The 25,547-nt window shown below is 40.0% G+C and overlaps 1 protein-coding gene across 9 annotated transcripts in view; it reads right to left on the reverse strand.

The window, feature by feature from the left end:
- The window catches only part of LOC135240535 (NACHT, LRR and PYD domains-containing protein 3-like), a 169,044-nt gene that overhangs the window by 50,053 nt on the left and 93,444 nt on the right, over positions 1–25,547 (reverse strand). For 7 of the 9 annotated variants that reach the window (XM_064310127.1, XM_064310124.1, XM_064310125.1 and 4 more), the window contains 2 exons: positions 14,600–14,645; positions 7,256–7,592 (listed from right to left, as the gene is read on the reverse strand). In XM_064310127.1, coding sequence (XP_064166197.1) covers positions 7,256–7,592; positions 14,600–14,645 — 383 coding nt within the window. The remainder of the gene's footprint in view (positions 1–7,255; positions 7,593–14,599; positions 14,646–25,547) is intronic. The other 2 variants (XM_064310121.1, XM_064310130.1) reach the window with 2 other exon arrangements.

Below are 25,547 nucleotides of genomic sequence, written 5' to 3' on the forward strand. Positions count from 1 at the left end.
TACAATTGATGGATGCTGTCTCTGAGGAAAAAACATAGAGAAAAAGTTACACTCTGCTGCCTCCTACTGTCAGAACCCCGCAAGTAGCCTATTTCCCTCTGGCTGGCAGAACCTCTGCCATAGAGGCAAATGCATCAAATGAAACCCTAAATCACTGTATTGAAAATGCAGGTGCCAGACCAGGTAACATTAAACGTAGGTTAATAAGACATAGGAAAAATGTTATCATGAATCAAAACATAGTTACTCATTCTTACTCTTACAAACTGCATGAACTCCACCACCCCTACCTAAGGGACAGTGAAGTCAATTAAAGTGAAATGCTTATATGATTAAAAAATTGTTTCTCATCTTGATTATTAACTACTGTATTCAATGAACCCCTACACAATGTTAGGCTAAATGTATTGTTATTTTTTGTGTGTTAATATTTTTCTTTCCTCTTTAGCTGTATGTTTGATTTGCATAAGCTTAGGTAATTAAAAGAAAAAACCGAAAAGCATCCATGGGTGGAATACATGTCCAGCCATTATGCTTTATTCAAACCTCCCCAAGTTGTATTTTACAAGCTCCTGCACATGAGCTGGGGGCAGTCTGCGATGGGGAGATATAACATCCCTTGCTATATTTAAAGTTGCTTGAAACACTCGTTGGGGGGCAGGTCAGATATTTTAGAGTCACATGAGCCAGTGCTGGGCGTGTCATTAGCCAACAACTTGTAATGTTTTAACTCTAGTAAGCCTGCGTGCTACCGCTTACAAAACCGTACATTGCAAATTTTCTTGAGTACACAACTGAATCAATTTTAACATTTGTATTTCTAAATTTTAGCGGTTTTGTTATATAGGGAAAATGTATCGAGGCATATTACAGGAACACTGAGAAAAGCGCTAAAATGTGCATGACAAGACAAAACTGAAAAAGTAGTTAATGAAATTCAAAGTGTAATATGCACCGTCACTCTCCTCTTATCAATTCGTCAGAGAACACGCAGCTTTGGTGGTTTGCTGGAACCGCACACACACAAATCGGTTATATTTCACTCAGTTGTCATGTAGCTATTCTATTCAGTTTATTCAAAGTCTCAGTTTCAGAGAAAACACAAAAATATATCGATGGCATTACCTCCATGGATTTCTAAGCCTATTATTTTTATGACTACAGCGTCCACAATTGTTCATCCCCACCCTAAAGGCTTTATCAACTTCATCACAGTTGCAGTGAATGAATTCTGCATGATTGTAAGTGTGAAAGTACTTTCAACAGCACTTTATTGGGAAATTCTTATCAAAGCAAAGGTCATTCAGTTGTTCAATAGGGTGCAGAGTAGACAACGACATGTTCGCACCAGGGTAAACGCACCTGTTGTTGTCTACTGTCTAGTGGGGGGCTTTGTGAAGAAAATGGCACAGACTGCCTGTATTTCTTTACTGAGTCGATTTTTATTTTATTTTAAAAACGCAGTTATTTAAGCACAAATATTTAGGAAAGTCATGGAAGGAGGAGGATATAGGCATTTATGTTATAGGCGCTGGAGTCATTTTAATTATAAAGTCCCCAGTGCATGATTGACACGCTCTGGTCTATCTTTAAAGGAAACTCTCACTGCAGGTGTGTGTGTGTGTCTAACTGAGAAACGTGGCGCTGACTTGTGAGCAAATCGCATGAAAGAGATGGGAAAATAGATATGAATCTGAATAATATTTGCCAAATTCGAGAGGAGCAAACATTCGGGGAGAATGCATTATTCGAGCGTTGCCAAATGTGGTATTGTATTCGCCACCATCCCTAAGTGACTTTGAAAAAGGGTTCCTTATTGGGGCACCGATGGCAGAAGCATCAGTCACATAGACTGCTCAACTGCCAACTGTTTCAATAGGAACAGTGACCAAAGTGATATCTGCATTTAGATCCATGGGAAAGACATCAGTAAATAGGGTCAGAAATTGAGGTCGAAAGCGCAAATTCAATGACTGTGATGGTTGTGCATTAGTGCGTATGGATAAACAGAAAAGAAACTCTTCCTCAGGTGACTGAGAATGTCAATGCAGGATGTGATCACACTGCCAGCAACAGTTTGTCAACAACTACATAAGCCGGGTTTCCATCGCAGGACCTTTCCCCAGGAACTAGGAACCTCTTGAGGAACTTAGTGCATTTCCATCGCAGGGACCAGGGTATAAATTAAGTTCCGGGGACTTATATTTTACCCCAAAAAAAGTCCCTGCTCGGGGGGTAGTACTTTCCAAAAGTACCAGAACTTTTGGGGTGGGGCGCAAGCGCTGAATATTCTGATTGGCCGACTACTCGCAGTATTTTATGTCTACCGCCATTTTTAAAAGTCTGCAGCCGCAAACCAATTTATTTTCATAATAATAACTTGAATTCAAACTTGTATGTTATGCGGTGCAGTAGCCGACTTTTGGTTATAGCCAGCCAACATCTTGGAACAGATGAGAAATTAAGATTGAGGATTATAACGTGTGCTCTTCTGTTCTTTTCTTGCTTTTGTATTCGTTTTATAAAATGTTAAGCATTCGTGCTGGGACAGCATATTACGTACCAAAACATTCAAACGGTTTAATTCGGTTGCTGAATATTTTCTTCTGGATTTTCTTTGTTAGCCCGTTATAATTGACTCAAAACGTTTGATACAGTTATGTGAGGTATGCGGCAGTTCTGCATAATTTACATTGTTGATACAGTAAAAGCACACTGGAAATCACCTTCCGCACTTTTTGTCAGGGTGAAATAACAGGTTAATTCTAGTAATCGTCCCTTTTGCTTTTTCAGACTGCCACAGTTTTACTCTGCGATTCTTCAATTCCACAAAAAGACCAGACTATGGACTAATTTATGGTGCGTGGTTCGCATCTGGAGGGCACACTTCGCTGCTCCGCTAGCAGTAACTTTGAAGGAACGCAAACGGTGGCTGTACCACTGCAATATTAATTTAAATTTTCGCGCAAGTCCGAGTTTTCATTCTATTTATTATTGTCATTTTGCGTATTGTCATTAGCCTATATGGAATTGACGATGAGAGTCGAAGTAATCAATTCAACAGCAAATTGTTTACGACATGTGCATGTTTTCTCCTGTTGTTACCAGTTATTTGTGGAATGTGAATGCATTGTCGCCTCGGATGTCAAGACATGAAAGTGAATGTTCGCATAAAAACATAATGAATGTGTTTGAGAGGATATATAAAACAGTTACAGTCTGACTATTGGCCTGTTATATCCTATTTGTTGCATAACAATGGTCCAAGTCTAACTACCAACGGGAGTTTTGCTTGACAATGGTAAAATATGCCCAAACGACCATGGAAGAATATTTCAATTTCAGGTGATTAAGTCGATAAAAATCAATAAATACTAAAGTAACCATATATAGTCATTGTTGGTAGCCTGTTAAGTGGAATAAACCCCTCCGGACTGTCCCGGTTATTAGAAAATAATGTAGGCCACTTTGGTGGTAGTATGGGGTTACAGAAGAAATCATACGACAGATAGACCGACGACGACGTTGCTTTTTCATACGTCACTGGGCTAATTTTCCTAATCTTCGCGGGTCTTTAGACTGCGGTGGAAACGCAGACAACAATGGGCTGAAGGAACCTTTTAGTTCCTTGAAAAGTAGTTCCTGGGACTAAAAGTTCCAGGTACGTTGGGTGCTACAGTGCATAAACCCTAAATGCCCATTTGAGAGTTCTGTGGTGCAAAACCCATAGGCACTGGTCTACAGAGATATGGAAAAAAGCGATATGGTAAGATGAGTCATCCTTCACCATATTCTCGACAAGTGGGCGAGTGCATGAGTGGCATCCACCAAAGAACCATACAGGCCTGAATGCTTGACCCCTACAGTGAGGGGGTCTGGTGGCTCTGTTATGCTGTGTGGGCTTGGTCCACTCGACCCCTTAAAGGGAAGGGTCACTGCAAATCAACGCAAAGTTAATGTGAGTGATCACCCTTCTCGTACGATGAAACATTTTCATTCTGATGGGAGTGGTCTCTTCCAGGATGACAATGACCCCATCCACAATGGCACGAGGGGTTACTGAATGGTTTGATGGAAGTGGGTAACACTTTGGCAAGGTCTGGCATATCCGTCTCTCTCTCTCTTTTCTGGTATTTCATAATCAATTGTTTAATGTTTTGTTGTAGTCTTCTGTTTTGTCATTTAGAAGTAGTGAGCCTGCATTCAATAAAGAATGTATGATTTCAACGCATTAATGTATTTGACTGCTTTGTAGTAAATGCAATTAGCTAATCTTAAAACCTAATATTGTCACGGCTGTGATGCCCAGCTCTTCTACTAACCCAGTCTCCCTCTCTCCTCCCTAGTGTCTCTCCCTCTGGTGTTCTACCCAGGTGTATAATTGCTAAATTAATGCAATGATTGATTAATTGATTGTTAGATTGTTTCCCTCATGTGTAGCCCTATCTCTCTGTGTGTCACTGGCTATCTGCAATCAGTCATTACCCCCTTTTTGTATTTAGGTCTGTTTCCCCCATTCAGTCAGGTCTTAGTTGTCAGTCTGCCTAGTCTGTTTTATTCTGAGCCGCTACGTGTCGTAGTTAAACTTCTGCCTGTTAGTTTTTGTTTTGAGTAAGCCAGAGATCTCTTCCTCAGTGCTCTTCTGTACCTGCCTGCCTTCTGCTGTTATACAATAAATACCCCTGAATTGGGTTTACGCTTCATCTGCATCCTGCCAGTTTCTTCTGCACTTGGATCCACACCTGTCAGCCTGCTTACAAATATAGAGCTTTTGACTTGTTCATTGATTCCACCAGTTTTCTGTAGACTGACCTATCAATGAATTCAGCAAATTCATTGATAATTCTCATTTTCAATAATAATTATTAAATTAAAACACATAAAATATATTTTACATGTAGGTTAAGTGAGAGGTTCTAGCATGCAATATCACTTGGTTCAGTATTCAGAGTTCTGAACATTTTAACAAGGGCGTCGACTGTTGGAACTGCTGGATACAGAAAATAAACATCCTTACTTGTCCCACAATATATTTCAAAGTTTATAAAAATATATATATATATATATGTATAATTATAATTATACATATATATATATAATCTGCCAGTGAGTTAGCCTAACCGCTCTACTACAGGTGGCGCAGCCACCTCTCACCTGGCAGACCTGCATTTGTCACAATATTTTATCCCAGGTTCAGAGGTCACAGTATTTTATCCCAGGTTCAGAGGTCGCAGTATTTTATCCCAGGTTCAGAGGTCACAATATTTTATCCCAGGTTCAGAGGTCGCAGTATTTTATCCCAGGTTCAGAGGTCACAGTATTTTATCCCAGGGTCAGAGGTCACAGTATTTTATCCCAGGTTCAGAGGTCACAATATTTTATCCCAGGTTCAGAGGTCACAGTATTTTATCCCAGGTTCAGAGGTCGCAGTATTTTATCCCAGGTTCAGAGGTCACATTAACGTTCGGTTTCCGCATTTTTTTACACAGATAAAGGAGCCACAGTGCAGGAGAAAAAATACACTGCGTTCTATAAACGCAGATATTGGTCCGACTTTTGTGCTGTTTATTGATCACAATATTTACACAGCCAGTGGTAGCATTGTGATATTCAAAGAGAAAGCACTTTGCGTGAAAAGTTGAAAACAAGATATTACTTTCTCGTTAGATTTGTTAAGATAATGCATTTGATTTGCTTTCTGCGTGCATCATCATCGTTCTGTAGCCAATTAAAACCGACATCAAAAAGAAATAAATGGTACTGTGCACAGTAAAAAAAGGCTAGTAGTACTGCCGTATTGTCATCTGTATAAAGAAGTGCATTCCAAATTAGTTTGTGATACTGTACAAAGTATCACAACAGTCCTCTACAACAAGTCGTCAATGGTAAACTAGAATTGTACAGCTACATTTTTCATGGCCATCGTGGCAATATTACTACAATGTAGTCACTAAAATTGCTGTCTGATACATGGGGGGACTCTTAAGGATTTCCACTAGCTGTTATTCCACAATGTTATTATCCCTGTTTTTAAATTCATAACATGTTTACTATTAAATCCTTTCATATTCAAAACATGCACATTCATTCTTGTTCTAGGACCTGTAAAATTTCCTTCAATAATACTACTCATAGAATAACAAAATGTCTTCATGCAGTAAAGATCAAGGCTACATTGAGAAAACAATGAAATCTCGAGTGAAAGTGTTCGCCAAACAAGTTTAAAAGCGGCAAAAGGAAATAGGCTACAAGAGGCAGCATATGCAAAAAATGTTTGATTTATTTGTATTAACAATTCATATGTAGAATTAGCTCCAAAGAGCGCTGGAGCGGGGCCTAGCACATGCGGAACATTTATTCCGAAAAACTCTAGATAGTCGGCCTCTACACTTTTTCACAGGCCAGCCCAGTAATTTGTTTCTGCCTGCCCCACTGTAGCTTGCACATGAGTAAATAAAACAGAAATCGCTTCTAGGGTTATCTATTATTTTTTCTATCATCATATAGTCTGTGTGGCATAAATGCATTTTGATCAGAATGCAAAAACATAATTTGTAGCTTATTTCATCCTGCTTCTGTTAATAAAATTATGAACAACAAATATTTCTTTTTGGCATTTAGCACGACCAATGCAGATTATTCCCAACTGAACTTGCGGATCTCCTGCTTGATGTCAGGAGGAGAAGGCAGATATTTTGCTATTTTCCACACTGCAGACGCAGCACAAATTATGTGCTACCCACGTTGTCAGAGGATAAAAAGGTCATCATATTCTCAGTTTGCGCATCTGCAGGTGCACAAGTAGGACTCAAACACCCCGTTGCAGGGTCATGCTTTTGCTTTTGGAACGAGCTTCTTTACAGCGTGAGACACCCGGAGGCCCTCATAATCTAATACTTTTATGCTGATTGCTGAGTTTGATTCCTGGATACAAACTCAGGGCAGTATGTCTGATGGGACAGTGGTCTAGTTATTGGTATTTGAGCACAAGATTTTGCCTTTAAACCCCCTTCAAGGACATTTCATCTTGCTTGTCATTGTAATCACTGCTTGAGGCAATATTTTAATAAATTAAAATGTAAAACAAATGTTATTTTTTGGCCTTTTATATACAGTATGTAATATTGTCAATGGAAAACAGTATTATGAAAGTGTAGATGCTGTAAATCAGAACATTGATCACTGTTTTTTTTGCTATGTAAACTAATTTCAGAATTCTAATGGACACAAAGTAGCAATGAGGGAAAACTCTTACTGTGCTCACCTCTTTCCAGTGAGTCAGCGAGATCCTTCTGCTTCATGTTCCTCAGGATGTGGAGTGTGATCTTCAGAGACCCCTCACTGCCACAGGTCTCCAGCATCTTTTCAACTATGTACAGGGACTCAGGATCCTCCTGCTGTCTCTCAGTGCATTCTGGGTAATCATCAATTCGATGACTTTTGAACAATTCCTTCATCTTCATAAACTTAACCAGTGCAGAAGGATCTTCAGGCAGACTCTTTATGCATTCTGGGCAATCCTGACTCAGATGGCTCTGAAACAGTTTCAGCTTTTCGTCCTTCTTCAGCTTCATCAGAGTGCGCAGGAGAGACTGAAATAAACACATGTAGAGGTGTGCTGTATCAGTGTGAAATAAACACATGAAGAGGTGTGCTGTATCCTTGTGAAATAAACACATGAAGAGGTGTGCTGCATCACAATAATAAATGAACACGACAAATAAATGGGCCATAATACAAGTGAACTGTAACAAATGCCTGTTCGTAAATGTGAATGCACCATGATGCGAGGGAAATGTCCCCATGGGGATAAAGAAGTTTTCTATGTATGTATGTACAATATATATTTTACATGCAGTATGTATTGTAAGTAGCAAATGTACGAAAACTTGTACATTTAGTAAAATGAAGTTGACAAGCAAGTATAAACATATGTTTTCTGGAGAAATATGCTTCCTGTAGGTATTCACCCGCAGTTATGTACATTCATTTAAATGTGTTGCATGAGGTATTCGACACTTTGATGTGACACAAAGTTTAAATGAAATGGTAAGATTAAAATGGTAAGATTACAGTTTCTCAATTGTTCAAATACGTTTTCTGAAACTGTAGCTCAATTTCTCAAAACTCTACACACAAAGCACAGCAACAGTTAACCTTTTGCCAAAACTACACAGATCTCTTGAAAAATGCATTCATAACCATGTTCTCTCTTCTCAAAAACCTTTTCCATCAAAATGATTCACACAGGCCTCATATGAATAGGTCTTATTGAGCATTGATTTCATCCTGGTGTGATAAATTTAAAAACACAACCATCAAAATACTATATATATGTTTTGGCGTCAAGAGGTCATGTTACATATTCAAGTTATAAAATTGTGTAAAAATTGCTTATCTTTTCTCCTTTTTTTAAGTTTTAGTTTTCTTTTTGAGGGGTCCCAGAATAGGCTGCAATTTTACAGTAAATATAAAGACTGTTGCAATGATACAATACAGTAAATATATCATCATATAAATAGTGCATTTGCTAGGTAAACCTAATTCTAATTCAGTACAGTACAGCAAAGTGTGTTATCACTTTGAGTGTTGTTGTTATTGTGTATGATACAATGCACATTTATTGTATTGTCCTGCCAGTGAGGTCCAGTTGGGCTGCACTCACAACCCAGTTTCCATCATGAGTCATACTGAAAATTGTTAGAAGTGTTTTTTTCATTTTCCTTTTCAGTGCAATTATGAGTTTTGCCAAAATAGATAACATTTGTGTCTTCTCAAAACTAGAACATGCTTAGACTGGACAATGGATGTGATGATCTGTTATCACATATGAAATCAATGAACAAATTCAAAAAGGTAACAAAGCAAATCTTTATTTGTTACTGTAAAATAAATCTTTGCAAAAATAAAAATCGTAGTTCGTAGGCCTGCTGTAAAAAAAACAAAAAACAAATACGTGATCAACCAAAGTTGCACCTATTTCATTTATAATATTAGCTTGTCTCCCTCTTCTTCGTCCACCTCGTACACGTACACCTCTACCTCTACCTCTACCTCTACCTCTACCTCTACCTCTACCTCTACCTCTACCTCTCTGTGCTGCATGTTGCTCCATTGTTTTCCAACACAATAGAGGTCACCGGAGGTCTCTTTTATGCTCTGGCAGATAATTGAAAAGTTTAGCCAATTGAGTTTGAGCAGGTGTGGCGTGTGTGAGACCAATTGGTACTTAGAGTTTGGCATTTGAAGGCCAGTGTTTTCCATGTAAACAAACAAGGCTTGATTACGAAAATTGTGCTAAATGATGAGATTTTGTGTGTAGAGTTGTGCAAAAATGTGATTTAGAATTGCTATTTGAGTGAAAACAAAGGAATTGTGCTTAGAGTTTTGCAGAAATAGTCTTTGTTGTTGACACATGAGCTTCAAGTTTTCACTATCGTGTGCATAGTTCCAGTTTTAGTGTGTAAACATTTGAAAAAAACTGTAAAAAAACACAGGGCCAAGTGTAGATGGTATGTCATAATGCAGTCTATGGCCCTCATTTATCAATCTAACGTAGAAACCAGCGCAGATCCGCGCGCAGAAATCATCTTTCGACTGGGTTCACGTTGATTCATGAAACGTTCGTATCTCACCTATCACAGCGTAAGAATGATCGGGCGATAAATGTGGCGGCTTACAGTTTTTCTCCATTGTATACACACAAAAAATTGAACTATGCACACAATTCTGAAAACTTGAAGCTCATGTATCAAAATAGCAATTCTAAATCACATGTTTGCAAAACCGTAAGCACAAATCTCATCATTTAGCACACTTTGTTCACCTGGAAAACACTGGCCTTCAAAATGCCACACCCTAATTACCAATTGGTCTCACTCACTTCTCACCTGTTCAAAAGAGTTCAATCATGTGTCAGAGCATAAAAGAGCCCTCTGGTGACCTCTACTGTGTTGGGGGAAAAAATGGAGCAGCATGGAGAACAGAGAGGAAGAGGAAGAGTGAGAGCAAGAAGAGGAGGAAGGAATATTTCTAATGAAATCCATGCAACTTTGGTTGACCATGTACTCAATCATGGCCTAACAATGACCAAAGCTGGGCAGCGAGTCCAGCCGAATTTGAGCCGCTTCACGGTAGCCTCAGCTATCTAGGCATTTAGAGATAAGAATAGGTAAGTAACCACTTCAGTAGTCTTCTATACTCTCTACAGTAATTACAGTAATGTAACTTTATGGTTTCTATGGATATTTACAGTGCTTAGAGAAATGCATAGTGTAATGTTGTTTTGTCCGGAAATTTACAGATGAGCAAGAGACCACCATAATCAACATGGTGTTGGCTAGTAAATATTTGCTTTGTTACCTTTTTGTATTTGTGCACTGATTTCATCATTACATCCCCAGAAAGACAGTCTAAACATTTTCTTACTGTAGTGTTTTTCATTTTACTTGCATTTTAGTGCAATTACTGTATGAGCTTTGCCAAAATAGGTAACATTTGTGTATTCTCAGAACTCTAACAATGTTGCAGTATCAACTATAAGTTTACAGTATGACTCTGGGGAGCTGGGTTGTGAGTTTAGCCCAAAGACTGTAGGTTTAGCCCAATTGTAGCTCATTGGATAGACAAATGTGCATTGTATCCTATTCTGATACAATGATTGTGTCAATGCAATATTTACAGTTTCTCTCAAATGCTTACACACTAAAACTGGAACTATGCACACGATGGTGAAAACTTGAAGCTCATGTGTCAACAACAAAGACTATTTCTGCAAAACTCTAAGCACAATTCCTTTGTTTTCACTTAAATAGCAATTCTAAATCACATTTTTGCACAACTCTATACACAAAATCTCATCATTTAGCACAATTTTCATAATCAAGCCTTGTTTGTTCACATGGAAAACACTGGCCTTCAAATGCCAAACTCTAAGTACCAACTGGTCTCACTCACGCCACACCTGCTCAAACTCAATTGGCTAAGTTTTTCAATTATCTGTCAGAGCATAAAAGAGACCTCCGGTGACCTCTATTGTTTTGGAAAACAATGGGGCAACACGTAGCACAGAGAGGTAGAGGAGAAGGTGTACGTGTATGAGGTGGGCGAGGTGGACGAAGAAGAGGGAGACGAGCTAATATTTAAAATGAAATACGGTCAACTTTGGTTGATCATGTATTTGTTTTTTTGTTTTTTACAGCAGGCCTACAAACTACGATTTTTATTTTTGCAGTCTGCTGAACAAAGATTTATTTTACAGTAACAAATAAAGATTTGCTTTGTTACCTTTTTGAATTTGTTCATTGATTTCATATATGATAACAGATCATTACATCCATTGTCCAGACTGACACAGTCTAAGCATGTTCTAGTTTTGAGAAGACACAAATGTTATCTATTTTGGCAAAACTCATAATTGCACTGATAAGGAAAATGAAAAAACACTTTTAACAATGTTCAGTATGACTGGATTGTATGATGGAACCTGGGTTGTGAGTGCAGCCCAACTGGACCTCATTGGCAGTAAATGTGCATTGTATCATACACAATAACAACAACACTCAAAGTGATAACAGTTCACACACTTTGCTGTACTGTACTGAATTTGAATTAGGTTTACCTAGCAAATGCACTATTTATGATGATATATTTATTGTATTGTATCATGGCAACAGTCTTTATATTTACTGTAAAATTGCTGCCTATTTTGGGACCACTCGAAAAGAAAACTAAAACTTAAAAAAAGGAGAATAAATAAGCAATTTTTACACAATTTTATACACTTGAATATGTAACATGACCTCATGAGGCCAGAACATACATACAGTATTTTGATGGTTGTGTTATTAAATTTATCGCACCAGTGTAAAATCAATGCTCAATAAGACCTATTCATATGAGGCCTGTGTGAATCATTTTGATGGAAAAAGTCAGTTTTGAGAAGAGAGAACATGGTTTTGAATATGAATGCATTTTGCAAGAGATTTGTGTAGTTTTGGCAAAAGGTTAACTGTTGCTGTGCTTTGTGTGTAGTGTTTTGAGAAATTTAGCTATAGTTTCAGGAAACGCGTTTAAACAATTGAGAAAAACTGTATATGATATATTCACAGTATTGTATTACAATATGGCAACAGTCTTTATACTGTATGTACCATAAAATTGCAACCTATTTTGGGACCTTAAACCTTAAGGTCCCAAAATAAAAAAAACAAAAAAATAAAAACCTTAAACCTTAAAAAGGAGAAAAAGGAAACAATTTCTACACAATTTTACAAATTTGAATATGTAAAATGGCCTCATGAAGCCAAAATATATCACACCAGTGTTTAATTGATGCTCTGTAAGGGACATTCATATGATACCTGTGTGTATCGTTTTGGTTTAAAGAATCAGTTTTGAGAAGAGATAACATGGTTTTGAGTGCAGTGTTTCAGGAGCTATAGTTTCTATAGGAGTATAGTTTGAGCTATAGTTTCAGGAAACGATTGGGAAAAACTGTAAAACAATCGTCATTTAAATATCACACCCCTATATATTAATTAATTTATACAACGGTGATATGTATAGCCTATATATATAATAGTAATTAGCTTATATCATAATTCTTTACATTTAGGTGAAGAAAAAATGGTCAGACCTCAAACTCGCCACCAAACTTCCAGCCTTGCATTGATGCAGACTGAGGAGCGAGTGTCCCCGCTTATCAGGTCTGCTTCCATTTCGGGCATAACAGGTGGCGGAAAAGACACAGACCTGTGTCCGAGCCGGATAATGGTAACAATTTAATAGCCTAGGCTACTAGTATTTAAATAATTACACGGTTGCAGGGTTAATTTATTTCTCCATTTTAATGATGTTTCAATGATGTTATAAACATGCTTTCGTTTCGTTCGTTTCATTTTCGTCTTACGGGCGCGTAGAGGTCTTCTAACAGATCCAGATCTGCCATTGCCGAGATTTTATGACTGTCAAAGCTCTTGTTTAAATAGGTGACTGAATAAGCACCTAACCTAATTGCTTGTAATTATGTCACCAGTAGCGTAGCCTAACAAGTAGGCTATCTCAAAATGAAAGAGAAATTATTCTCATAGCCTACACCAAAAAACTGTTAACCCCGTTAATTGCAAACAATTTGAAAATAACTATTTATGTTAGGGATATGACACAGTCGATGTAGACCTTTACAAAATAAAAATATGTAGCCTATGGCAAAATATTCTAAGTGATGAATATGCGGCTGCATATGCTTAGATGCCAGTCAGAATATAGTCTAATAACAATTCTCCGACTCAGCCAGATTTACTATGCTGCACCGCAAGTCCACGCTGACATGAAAACTTGCGTACACGAGTTGAGACTTGACGTGAGATTTGATCGTAGCCTCCGCTCACGTCCAAATTTATAAATTCCGAGCTTAGCGTGGAAATGACCGCACGCCCAGTTTTCTGTCGTACGTTCGTTTCGTAAATGAGGGCCTATATGTTCGGTGAAAGACGGGGTAGATGTGGTGCAAAAGCAATAGTTGAGACAATTATTAGTGAGCAAATGAGCATGTGTCAGACATGAAGAATTTGCTTCAGGTGGAACTTGAGCCTGTGACTCAATGATCCATTGCAACATTTACCACTGAGCCACAAACTGACTTGCTGTTGAGACAAGAAATTTTATTTTGTAAAAAGATATGTCCATTTTGCGTGTGTATGTGAGATTTTAATTTGCTTTTGCTGGTGTTGTTGAAGGATTGGCTGGTGTCTGTAAAATGTCCAATGGGGAGACATATATTCTTTGTGGGTGTGGCAGTTGGTCCGCCTGAGAGGCGGATTGGGCTGCGCCGGCTGGTGGAGAGAGCACACACACCTGGGCTGTGTTGGCAAATCAGCCCAGGTGCTTAAAGGCGTGTGCTGCTCTCCGCAGTTTGGGGCCGAGACCGGGAGCTAACACCGAGAGCGCAGTTATGAGTTTCGTTTCGGTTTATTTTAAGCATGAAAGTCAAGAAGGAAGTAATCCTCAGCTGGGATGCTGGAGGAGCTGGACCCGGCCGGGAAGGCGGGTCAGCTACGGGCGGTGCACGGGAAAGTGGTCACGCCATTTTACTTTCTTTTGTCTTCGTTATTTTAGCATGTGACCCGTGAGGGGGAAGGGTGAAGTAGTCTGTTAATTTGATTTCGTGTTTGTGTGTGTGCGCTCTCTCTCTCCATGTGACAGAAACGGTGTTCCCCGGTACTGTCACATTCTCCCTGCCCAGGGTGTCACGATTGGCATGTGACAGTGGGCTATGAGCATTTTTGGATGGAAGAAGAAGAAAATGCAAAGTTTGTGGATGTGAAGTTGTTTATAAATTCTGTCTGTCGAAATAGGTTCAGAATGTACAGAAATTAATGTTTTTAAGGGCTGAGAGTCTGGCTGTTGCGGTTATTTCTGTGAGGAACCCTGAAAAGTGCCAAACTCTCTGTGCTGTATAGGTATGAGACATCCCCCACAAAGGAGTACCTTGGCTGGATGGCATACCTGCCATCCCAATATGCATTATATACACCCCAATGAAATGTACTGTATGAAAAAAAAAAAAATTTTGGAGAGAAAAAAGGCGATCACACACCTGTTTATGGGAACACTTTGAGCGGGACTCGAGTGGCCACAGTATCCTATGAAAAAAAAAAAAAACTTCCAGTTAAACTCATCGTCTTACTGCAGCTCTAACTCACAGCACATCGAGACAGAGCTTCCAGTTAAACTCATCGTCTTACTGCAGCTCTAACTCACAGCACATGGAGACAGAGCTTCCAGTTAAACTCGTTGTCTTACTGCAGCTCTAACTCACAGCACATGGAGACAGAGCTTCCAGTTAAACTCATCCTCTTACTGCAGCTCTAACTCACAGCACATGGAGACAGAGCTTCCAGGTAAACTCATCCTCTTACTGCAGCTCAAACTCACAGAAAATGGAGACAGAGCTTCCAGGTAAACTCATCCTCTTACTGCAGCTCAAACTCACAGAAAATGGAGACAGGGCTACATGTTAAACTCATCCTCTTACTGCAGCTCTGACTCACAGCAAATGTGAATATGATGCAATACACCTCACCTACACCTGAATGTGATATAATATACCCACCTATATGTGACTGTGCAATAATACAGTCACAGACAACTGCGTGTCTTAATAAAAACTGTCCACATAGTGAAGAAAATTGAAGAACAAATAAACAGTGGAGTCAATTTGAATCTGTTTAATTGCCTTTGATCACCAGTGATGTCTCCTCTGAAATGGACTGGTTTATCCATTGAATGATCGCTCTTCATAGACAGACAGCTGGGTACAGGTGACCCAGCCCTCTCTGCCTGGACCCTGTGAATAAAACATGAAGACAGAGCTTCCAGTCAAACTCATCCTCATACTGCAGTTCTAACTCACAGCACATGGAGACAGAGCTTCAGGTTAAACTCATCGTCTTACTGCAGCTCTAACTCACAGCACATGGAGACACAGCTTCCAGGTAAACTCATCCTCTTACTGCAGCTCTAACACACAGCACATGAAGACAGTGCTTCCAGTTAAACTCATCCTCTTACTGCAGCTCTAACGCACAGCACATGGAGACAGAGGTTCCAGGTAAACTCATCCTCTTACTGCAGCTCTAACACACAGCACATGGAGACAGAGCATCCAGTTAATCTCATCCTCTTACTGCAGCTTAAACTCACACCACATGGAGACAGAGCTTCCAGGTAAACTCATCCTCTTACTGCAGCTCTAACTCACACCACATGGAGACAGAGCTTCCAGTTAAACACATCCTCTTACTGCAGCTCTAACACACAGCATGTGATATAATATACCCACCTATATGTGACTGTGCAATAATACAGTCACAGACAACTGTGTGTGTCTTAATAAAAACTGTCCACATAGTGAAGAAAATTGAAGAACAAATAAACAGTGGAGTCAATTTGAATCTGTTTAATTGCCTTTGATCATCAGTGACGTCTCCTCTGAAATGGACTGGTTTATCCATTGAATGATGGCTCTTCATAGACAGACAGCTGGGTACAGGTGAATCAGCTCTCTCTGCCTGGACCCTGTGAATAAAACATGGAGACAGAGCTTCCAGTCAAACTCATCCTTATACTGCAGCTCTAACTCACAGCACATGGAGACAGAGCTTCCAGTTAAACTCATCCTCTTACTGCAGCACTAACTCATTGAAAATGGAGACACAGCTCCCAGTTAAACTCATCCTCTTAATGCAGCTCTTACTCACAGCACATTATATATCTGATTCATGCATTTATACCTCTTCCTCTCAGTGCTGAGGGTTCCTCCTTTGGTCTCTGGCTCCTCTGAGAGACTCATTTTAGAATCAGCGCCCCCTATCTAAGGAGACGGGAACACATCAGACCAGACTGAACCGCAAGTGGCTTCCAACCCAAATTAGCCTGTAAACACACAACATGAGAACACACTGAACACTCACATAGACACACAGAGACACACACACAATAAAGCATACTTTTGACTGGAAGCAATGCAGAAATTAAATGGGCCCTGAGCATGTACTATACAGAGACACACGCACAATAAAGCATAGTTTTGACTGGAAGCAATGCAGAAATTAAATGGGCCCTGAGCATGTACTATACAGACATCTCAAAAGGGGTAGTGTTACCCTTGATACGAAGCTCGGAAGCATGTCAAGAAAAACACCACAGCGCACTAGAAACAGTGTGCCGAGGCTTGATTAGTTTCCGCCATAAACACGTGATCAATGGCGTCCGAAGCTTTATTCGGTACACACAACCATGTGACCGCTCTGGTAACTGACTCAAAGGAAGCAAGGCTTTGGAGCAGGTTTCATGGGTAGAGCAAGCAGTTCATGTCAGTCGTGAGCTAGTGAGTCACAGTGACTGCTTTAAGAATCTGAGACATTGTGCAGAGATGGAACCAGCCAGGAACAGAGAGCGATCTGCAGTTTGGGAGCTTTTTAAAATGATATCAGCAACTAAGCTTTATCCTCCTGAGACCCAGGGAAAAAAGGTTCAAAATGACATTTTTTCTATATTTTTTGTGTTATAATATACATAGTAATAAAAATGTATAAAAATACAAACTAAATAAAATTTGAAAAACAATAAAACAATCTGTTATTAATAATGCTAATAAGTAAAAAAAGTGCTGTTTTACTTATTATGACAACAATTTTAAAAAAATACACAGTAAACGTTTTACACCGGAAAGACCACCAGGTCCAAGAACATGTAATCTCACATCCAAATTTATGACATTTGAAGACCATTATACATTATAGACACAGAGACAATTAAGCTATCATGAATGCTTGAAAATACAACTAGACACGTCACATCTTCCACAGAGGACAGACATGGATGTCTTTGTCTCAGAAGGATGAGAGAAAATTATTATATGAATACATACAACAATAACCTTTTATTTCAATTACCTGTTCAATGTTGCATGAGCACCTCCTTTCCCCATTTAATAGTTATTACTCCGAAGTTTCAAGGTGGACACGACGCTGATGACTATGTTTTTTAAGTCTTTTATTGAATCTCTTTTAACCTTTAATATGACCTGCTGGTTTGGTAACCTAAATCGTAAGTGCAAGAGTAGACTGGCCAACATTGTAAAATTAGCTGGCAAGATCATCTGATACAGCTGACCCCTCCCAGCATTATCAGATAGGATCCCAGTCCATTCTGAGGGATTCCCAGCATCCCCTGTTCAATCAATTTGTATTACTTCAGACATATCTCTGCAGATATACCCTGATCAGCCACAACATTAAAACCACCTACCTAATATTGTGTAGGTCCCCCTCGTGCTGCCAAAACAGCTCTGACCCGTCTCCTCTGAAGGTGTCCTCTGGTATATTTGTATTTCTGTATATATTTGTATCTAATGTATATTTGTATCTGATATTTTGTATCTACTGTAAATTTGTATCTGATTGTGTTACTTTATTGTCTTTTATGCTGCAACAGTGCAAATTCCCCCCGGGATCAATAAAGTCTACTACTACTACTACTACTACTACTACTACTACTACTACTACTAGTACTAGTACTAGTAGTAGTACTAGTACTAGTACTACTAGTACTACTACTACTACTACTTACATTATTGGTTTTTATTACATTAAAAAGTAGAAATGGACTACATTATTGGGAGTTATTACACTATTGGTAGTTTATTACATTATTAGTTGCTACAGGGCTATAAAAACCCAAGATATTGTCAGAGGGTGAATTATTTCCACATGATTTTAAAAACTCTCGACGGGTCAGAGCGGTTTTGGCAGCACGAGGGGGACCTACACAATATTTGGCAGGTGGTTTTAATGTTGTGGCTGATTGGTGTAGGCTCCCTATTTTAAAATAGGATCCCTATGTTAAAAACAAACAGGTTTAAACAGTCTTTTATCCCAAGTCTCACTGGCTTTCTTAATAAGTTATAGTGATACGTTTTGCAATGATTTTAATGTTTATCTGTTGTCATAAATATAGTAATTGCTATTTATTACATACTATGCTGCAGTACAAACTGCCCCATGGGGACAATAAAGACTAACTAACACCAAACCTATATCCTTTGGGTTATATACTGGCACATTTATTCAGAATACCCCCTCATTAATGCAAATAGGCTACTCCTAACAGCACATTATGTGGCTGTAACTCAATATAGACATTACATTACAGGCATTTAGCAAACTCTCCTATCCAGAGCGACTTACACAGCTTCTTTTTTGTCCCAAATGTTTTTTACATTACATCCATACAGCTGGATATATACTAAGTAATGCAGGTTAGGTACCTTGCTCAAGGGTACTACGGCAGTGTCCTACCTGGGACTCGAACTTGTGATTTATAGGTTACAAGGCCAGCTCCTTACCTATTAGAATTGGCAAGATGTGTGATCTAAGCAACTTTGACTTTACCAGATGGATGGTGCCAGATTTGGTGGTTCCAGCATCACAGAAAATTCCTCCTGGGATTTTCATGCAGTACAGCATTTTCATGGACCACTTTATTTGTCAATGATTTCTTCTGAATCTGATCACAGAAATCTAATTTCAATGACGAATATTGTGGTCACTGTGACCATGTACTCCAGATGAAGAAAGAACTACTATTTCTGCCTACAGATTTTAAAAAGCCAACACTGAATTTTACACAACATAGAAGGTCCCTTAAGAATAAGAAACATCAGTGTCCCTGTTCTTGCTGAAACCGTGCAACCATTTATGATGTCTGCAACAATGACAATTTGATGACACTCGTAAAGCAACAGTAATACACTAAAAGCTAATCTTCATGCTGATGCCTGTGACGCTCTGACCAGAGAAAGCTCCTGTAATCCATCTAGCAACAAGCTGTTTCAAGGCTAGCTCTCAGAACATTACTGCTTCATACATTTGCTATGCTTTTTCTGTTATCAGCCTTTGTCACAGCCCAAACATTGGATTCTGGGTCAAGCGAGGAAGTGCCCATCAGACCAAAACTCAGTCATTTCCACAACTACATAAGTGTTCTTATGTCATAGTAATTGCAGCAGATATGGCTGTAAACTAAAATGTTTTGCAAATAATCCAGACAATGTTTGATCTATCAGAAAAACAGCTTTCATGTTTATATGAGTGCACATAGTGAATCACTGCCCATTCTTTCACTGCTCTGCCTCAGTTCCTGTAGATTCAGTGGGAAACCTGCAGTGATTAATGCACTTCAGACTGTGCTCTGCAGTGTACAGCTGCTTGGAGGCTTAAGGTAGTGAAGGTAAGTGTATGTTTCTGTATTTCTGTATGCACTCCTGGCCACTTCTGCCTAGGCCTGACCATATGAGGTGTGATGCTTAGAAACGACTATCAAGGCAACTTGTGAGACAACCAGACAACAACAACTCACCAAGACAACTTAGTGAGTCTTTGGAGAATTCCTCTGCATGCTGTGTAGTGGGTATTTCCCTGATGCATAAAGTCTGTTAAAGTGGGAAAATGTCATCTGGCCTGATGATTTCCTGTCTATCGTAATGTACAAATTGAATGGTTCTTAATAATTCAGAGATTATTTGGCATTCTGTATGGTACTTAGCATTTCTTATGGATGCTGATAAGTTGTCATTTAATTGAATTCCTCTGCATGCTGTGTAGTGTGCATCTCACTGGTGTATATTGTAATCTCATGAAAAACATGTTTTCAACATACAAAAATGCCAGGTTACTCACACATACAAAGCACAAAGTCATTCATTAAAACTGGCAAAATATAGGCCTGCCATTAAAAGTATTGAGATCAAAATGATGCCAAGTTACGGTACTACAAACAATATAGGCTATCTTGCCTCACCAAAATTAAAGAAGCTGTATTCAAAAGCAATGCTATTCAATGTTTCCTAAACTGTTTCAAGTCACTCAAACAAAAGCCCCTTAGACACCCCTGGCATTTTCCTAATCATACCCCATACCTCTCCTGCCTCGATGACTCTCCTGTGAGATGTGACCTTATGAGGTGTGATGCTTAGAAACTACTATCAAGACTGAGACAACTTAGTGAGTCTTTGGAGAATGTCTGCATGCTGTGTAGTGGGCATTTCCCTGGATATTGTACTAAATTCTGTTACAATGGGAACATGTCGTCTGGTCTGATGATTTCCTGTCTACCTCATGTGCCTGCTTTGAATGGGTCCTATCAATGCACATAGTATTTGGCATTCTGTATGGTAGTCTGCATTTCTTATGGATGCTGATAAGTTGTAATTTTATTGAAAGTAGGCTTGGGGCTGCTGGATGGCTCATTCGGTTAAGGCACCACGCTGAGGTGCATGGATGAGCCTCACAGCCTCACGGGAGGGTTCAGTCAGACAGGGATCTGTGTTTCATCGCTCTCTAGCGACCCCCTTTGGGCACTCGTATTACTGCATGTCAGAGCTGCTCATGAAAGGTCTTCCTCCAGCATGAAAAACAGCTTTTCTGTTCTATTTCATTACAAAATATATATGTGCAAAGCTGAAATGTGGTAAATGTTACTTTTTCTCATCCAAGCACAGTAAAATAAGCTATTAATGTGAAGGCTTGTTATTATACCAAAGGTGATATATTTGTTTTTTGTTTTTTTAAGCAAAGAATCAAGATTAAACATAAGGTCATGTCATGGTTCTGGCTCTATCGCATGGGTGTTTGATGTAATTGCAAGAGTGAAACATTTACTCAGACAAGCTAGCTCCTGTTAATAAAAGTACTGGCGTGTGGCATTAGCAAACTTCTGAAAATTCCTCTGCATGCTGTGGCATGTGTACCTCTCTGGTGCTCCTTGTAATAAAACCTGTTACTGTGAGAAACTGTTCTCTGACCTGGTATTGTCCTGTTGACCTACTGTTGTCACGGTAGTGGAAGGTGGGACGCAATTGTGGACCGAGGGGATCTAAAAGTTATCCCCGAGGGGTAACCACAAAAACCACCAAGCGATTGAAAGGGACGGGGGACATTCCAAATAATAAAGAGCGCTAAATAATCGCTCCCTCACTCTCTACTCACTGAATCTTCTGTCAGTGGACTCAGAAAACTAAAAAACAAAACACCGCCGCAGCATAGCTACCCAGAAAGTAAAACCCCCCTTGGAAAACGGAGTGGAGTAACTTACAAAAGAAAATGACACTTGCAGCCTGGCGGGTCGGAAAAGGAAAACTAAAGAGACGAGGGCAAAATGTCCTCCACAGCGCTAAGAGTGAATTAGCTCGGAGAAGAAACTAAATGGTGGTCAAATCTCGCAGATAGGATCGATGCGGTAACTTCTGCGGATTCTTACACCCCTACACACCTAGAGCATGACAAAACTAAATGGTGGTCAAATCTCGCAGATAGGATCGATGCAGTAACTTCTGTGGATTCTTACACCCCTGCACACCAAGAGCATGACAAACAATGAGTCTGCGCTGAACCCCAGAAACCAGGGGCTAGATATAGGACTCCCACACCTGACCCTCATCAGAGACAGTTAACCCACAGAAATCAGTGCGTGAGAGGTGACACCACCTCACATCTGCTTTAAATATGCTCCTGTCAATGTGTTCAAAAAAACATCCTGCCAAACCAGACATTTCAACTGCAACAGTGAGATTTAAACCGAACTCCCTGTGCCTTAAAGCCAATTGTTCAGCATTGTAGGAGATATGGCTGTAAACTGCTGTTTCATAAATGATCCAGATAATGTTTTAACAATCAAGAACAGTTTATGTATTGATGGGATTATATATAGTCTATCACTGCTTTTTCATTGATTGATGTTACACTGTAATCACATACTTCTAAAGGATAGTACTGTCCAACCATGTTAAAAAGCCAGCATGATCACTCTGATCTCACTTGCAATAGATTTTTTGTAGAGAACAGTGCTGTCATTTATACTCAAGGATTCCAAAAACAAGATGGCCCCATTGCATTTTGCACACAAGGTGAGGCACAGCATTGATGATTCTCTACATTTTTTCCCATTGTAATTTACTTTCAGTTCAGTGAACTCTTGAGAACCTGTCAACTTCTGCCTTGAAACTCAACCTCCAGAGTTCAATCACTTGCAGTAGTATCACAAGGCCACCAGGTGGCAGAATACATCTGCTTTGTGTTTACAGTTTTCCAACAAACTCAGAGATTTGATAGTTATCAAAAAATACTCTGATACTTTTGGCCATTTCCAGCTCCTGCCACGGTACATAATGGTTTCATTAAATTCAATTTATCTTGAGGATGGAGGAGCAATTTCAAAGAAATTCACTGGTCGACGCACTGAAGAAGCTCACTGTTGTTGTATGCAGAGGACACACACAGCACACTGATGCACACAGCCTCAGAGTACATTAACACACAGCCTGCCAGGCCCCAGCCACACACACACACACACACACACACATGTAACATACACACATACACACACACACACACACACACACACACCATGTTCACCTGATCACATGGATAGTTGGTGTGATACAGTGGTTTGTGTCTTTGGAGGCCCTACTAGACCGAAGGCTTTTCTTTCTGGGGAGGCTACGCTCCTTCGGTGTGCATAGCAGGATGCTGGCCATGTTCTACCAGATCATTTCTACATGATGAAACCAAAATGTCTGTATAAACTGGCAGAAACTATTAAAAAATCTTTTTTATAGATTCCCCAACCTGATGTACATATTCTAGCAGTCCCATGCCAACCACAAGCAGTGGGAATAACCAGGGAGGAACAGGGGACACCACCTCGCCAGCCCAACCTCCCTCCCTACCAGACCCTATGCTGTCATAAAATACTATCAAACTCCGTCCGCTTCTCACATACATTCCCCCACTGGCTCAGAACAGCTCGTCAGCGATTCAGTCTGTCCTCCCCCAATTTGCCGAGCTGTGGGCCATGGGGAACATCGCTTTCATTACCTCTGCCTTCCCTTTCCCTGCAAGACAATCTCCATCCACCAAAACTGGAATGTGAGTGGCCTTAGACACCCCTGTCATTTTCCCAATCGTACCCCACACCTCCCCAGCCTGTGTGCTCTGGCCTATCCGAGAGCAGTACTGCCTCCAGCACTTCCTGTTTGCTGCCTCGATGACTCTCCTGGCCACTGCTCTCGCCCTGTGATACTCCAGCACACAGTCTGGAGGAAGGTTCCTGTGTAGGACCCAGAGTGCATGGCTGTGTGCTCAAACAGCCTTAGAACATTCCGGTGACCACCACAGCACCACCTTCCTCATCCTCCCCCCTTCAGTCCAAGGGACAGCAGCTGACAAGGCAGCTAACAGAACTTCAGATGATGCAGTTACTGAATCATCTATATCACCCCCTACCTGGATCTGTGCTGCTCCAGTTTCACAGACCTGACTGAACACCTCCCAGTCTCCTTTTTCCCAGCACCATCTACCCGGGGACACCCATTCCTCTCTAGATGCTTCTGCCCCTATTTTACACAGTATTGGATAACGGTCACTCCCTACAGCTGAATCCTCCCAGACCTCCATTCACACTCACCAGCCATAGAGCTGCACACTAAGGTAAAGTCCAACACTGATGACGTCCCCAAAATGACATTAGACTGTGTACCCCGCCCATCATTCAGGCAAACCAATACCAGGCTAACCATAAATTTGTCCATAACAGCACCATTTCTGTTAGTGAACCCGCTACCCCAAAGTGTATTATAGGAATTCAAATCTCCACTCCAAATCATCTTATTAGCCCTAAGCTGGAGTGTTCCCTCAAGGTAATGAAGGGACAGGTCCAAAGTCTGGTTATAAAAATTCACCACTACAGCAGTATCCCCTGTACCCAACCACACCTCTTCCACCACTCATTCACTCTCAGCGCTTACACCCATCTCTCTAAATGATAACCCATCATTCACAAAGGTGCAGCACCCTCCTCCCTGACCAAACTGCCTGTCCCTCCACACTGATCTATACCCTGATAGGACAAACTGCAGGTGTGCTGTTAGCCAAGTCTCTTCAACGCAGAGAAGGTCAGGCAACTCTTAAGCAAATTTTTAAAAATTCCTGCCCGTTGGCCACCTAACACAAGTAGAGACGTTTAAAAAACTCCAGTTGTAAACTAGACTGTCAATCACCACTTTGAGATGGACGTGCCATCGCTGGAGTCAACAACCCGGTCAAGTCCTCCACTGTCACTCCAGTTCTCCCTAAATGCACACCCACAGCATTCACAGTGATTTTTGTGTGGCTATCAGTTTGGGCAGAACAGTTAATTACATTAGCCAGAAAACCTAAAAACTGTACCTTGTCAACCATCAAAGTACCAGGCTGTCTGTCTGGGACACCTGTGTGTACAGGCCTGTGTGTTCTCTTCACTGATCTCCCATCCTGTCTTATTGAAGGTGCTGTGGAACCACACACCTGTCTGACTTCCCTGACAGCTTCAGCATGTGATACCTGACTGACAGCCTTGTACCTGTATCTCCTGCACCTGCTGTTGCATTACACATCCCCTAAAGGCTGCGCTGTTTTTTCTATGTTATTCAGTGCAAAATCAGTGTCTGTTAGACAAAGCTACTACTGCTTGACAAAAAAAGTTTGGAATGTTATTCAATATTACAGTTACAGGTGTCAAAATGTAGCATACGCTTTTAATCAAATTACTAGGCCTGGGACTACCACCATATCTCACAAGGTAAAATTATCATAAAATATTTTTTTAAACTGAAGTAAAACATAATTCTTTAAAATTATTTTTTAATTACTTTTGGTCCCAAATGAAAAATTTGAAAAAAGAAAGAATCAAATTGCACCCAAACCGCCATTTTATTGTCAGTTTTCTATTTTGCTGAACAAGGTGTGTTAATGCGATTATACTAGAAGATTCCCGTTCCTCCCCACACCTCTTCACCTTTAGTTTATATTCTCTCCATCCCACTCCACAACAGGCTACTTACTCTGTTCTTTTTTCAGTTTTATTCCTTCTTTTACTCCCTCTTCTTTCTTGTCCGTCTTTAAAATGGTGTTTGAGTTTGAAACAGTCTCAGACTTGTACTTTTGGAC

The sequence above is a fragment of the Anguilla rostrata genome, chromosome 15 (assembly GCF_018555375.3).
Source record: "Anguilla rostrata isolate EN2019 chromosome 15, ASM1855537v3, whole genome shotgun sequence".
NCBI lineage: Eukaryota > Metazoa > Chordata > Actinopteri > Anguilliformes > Anguillidae > Anguilla > Anguilla rostrata.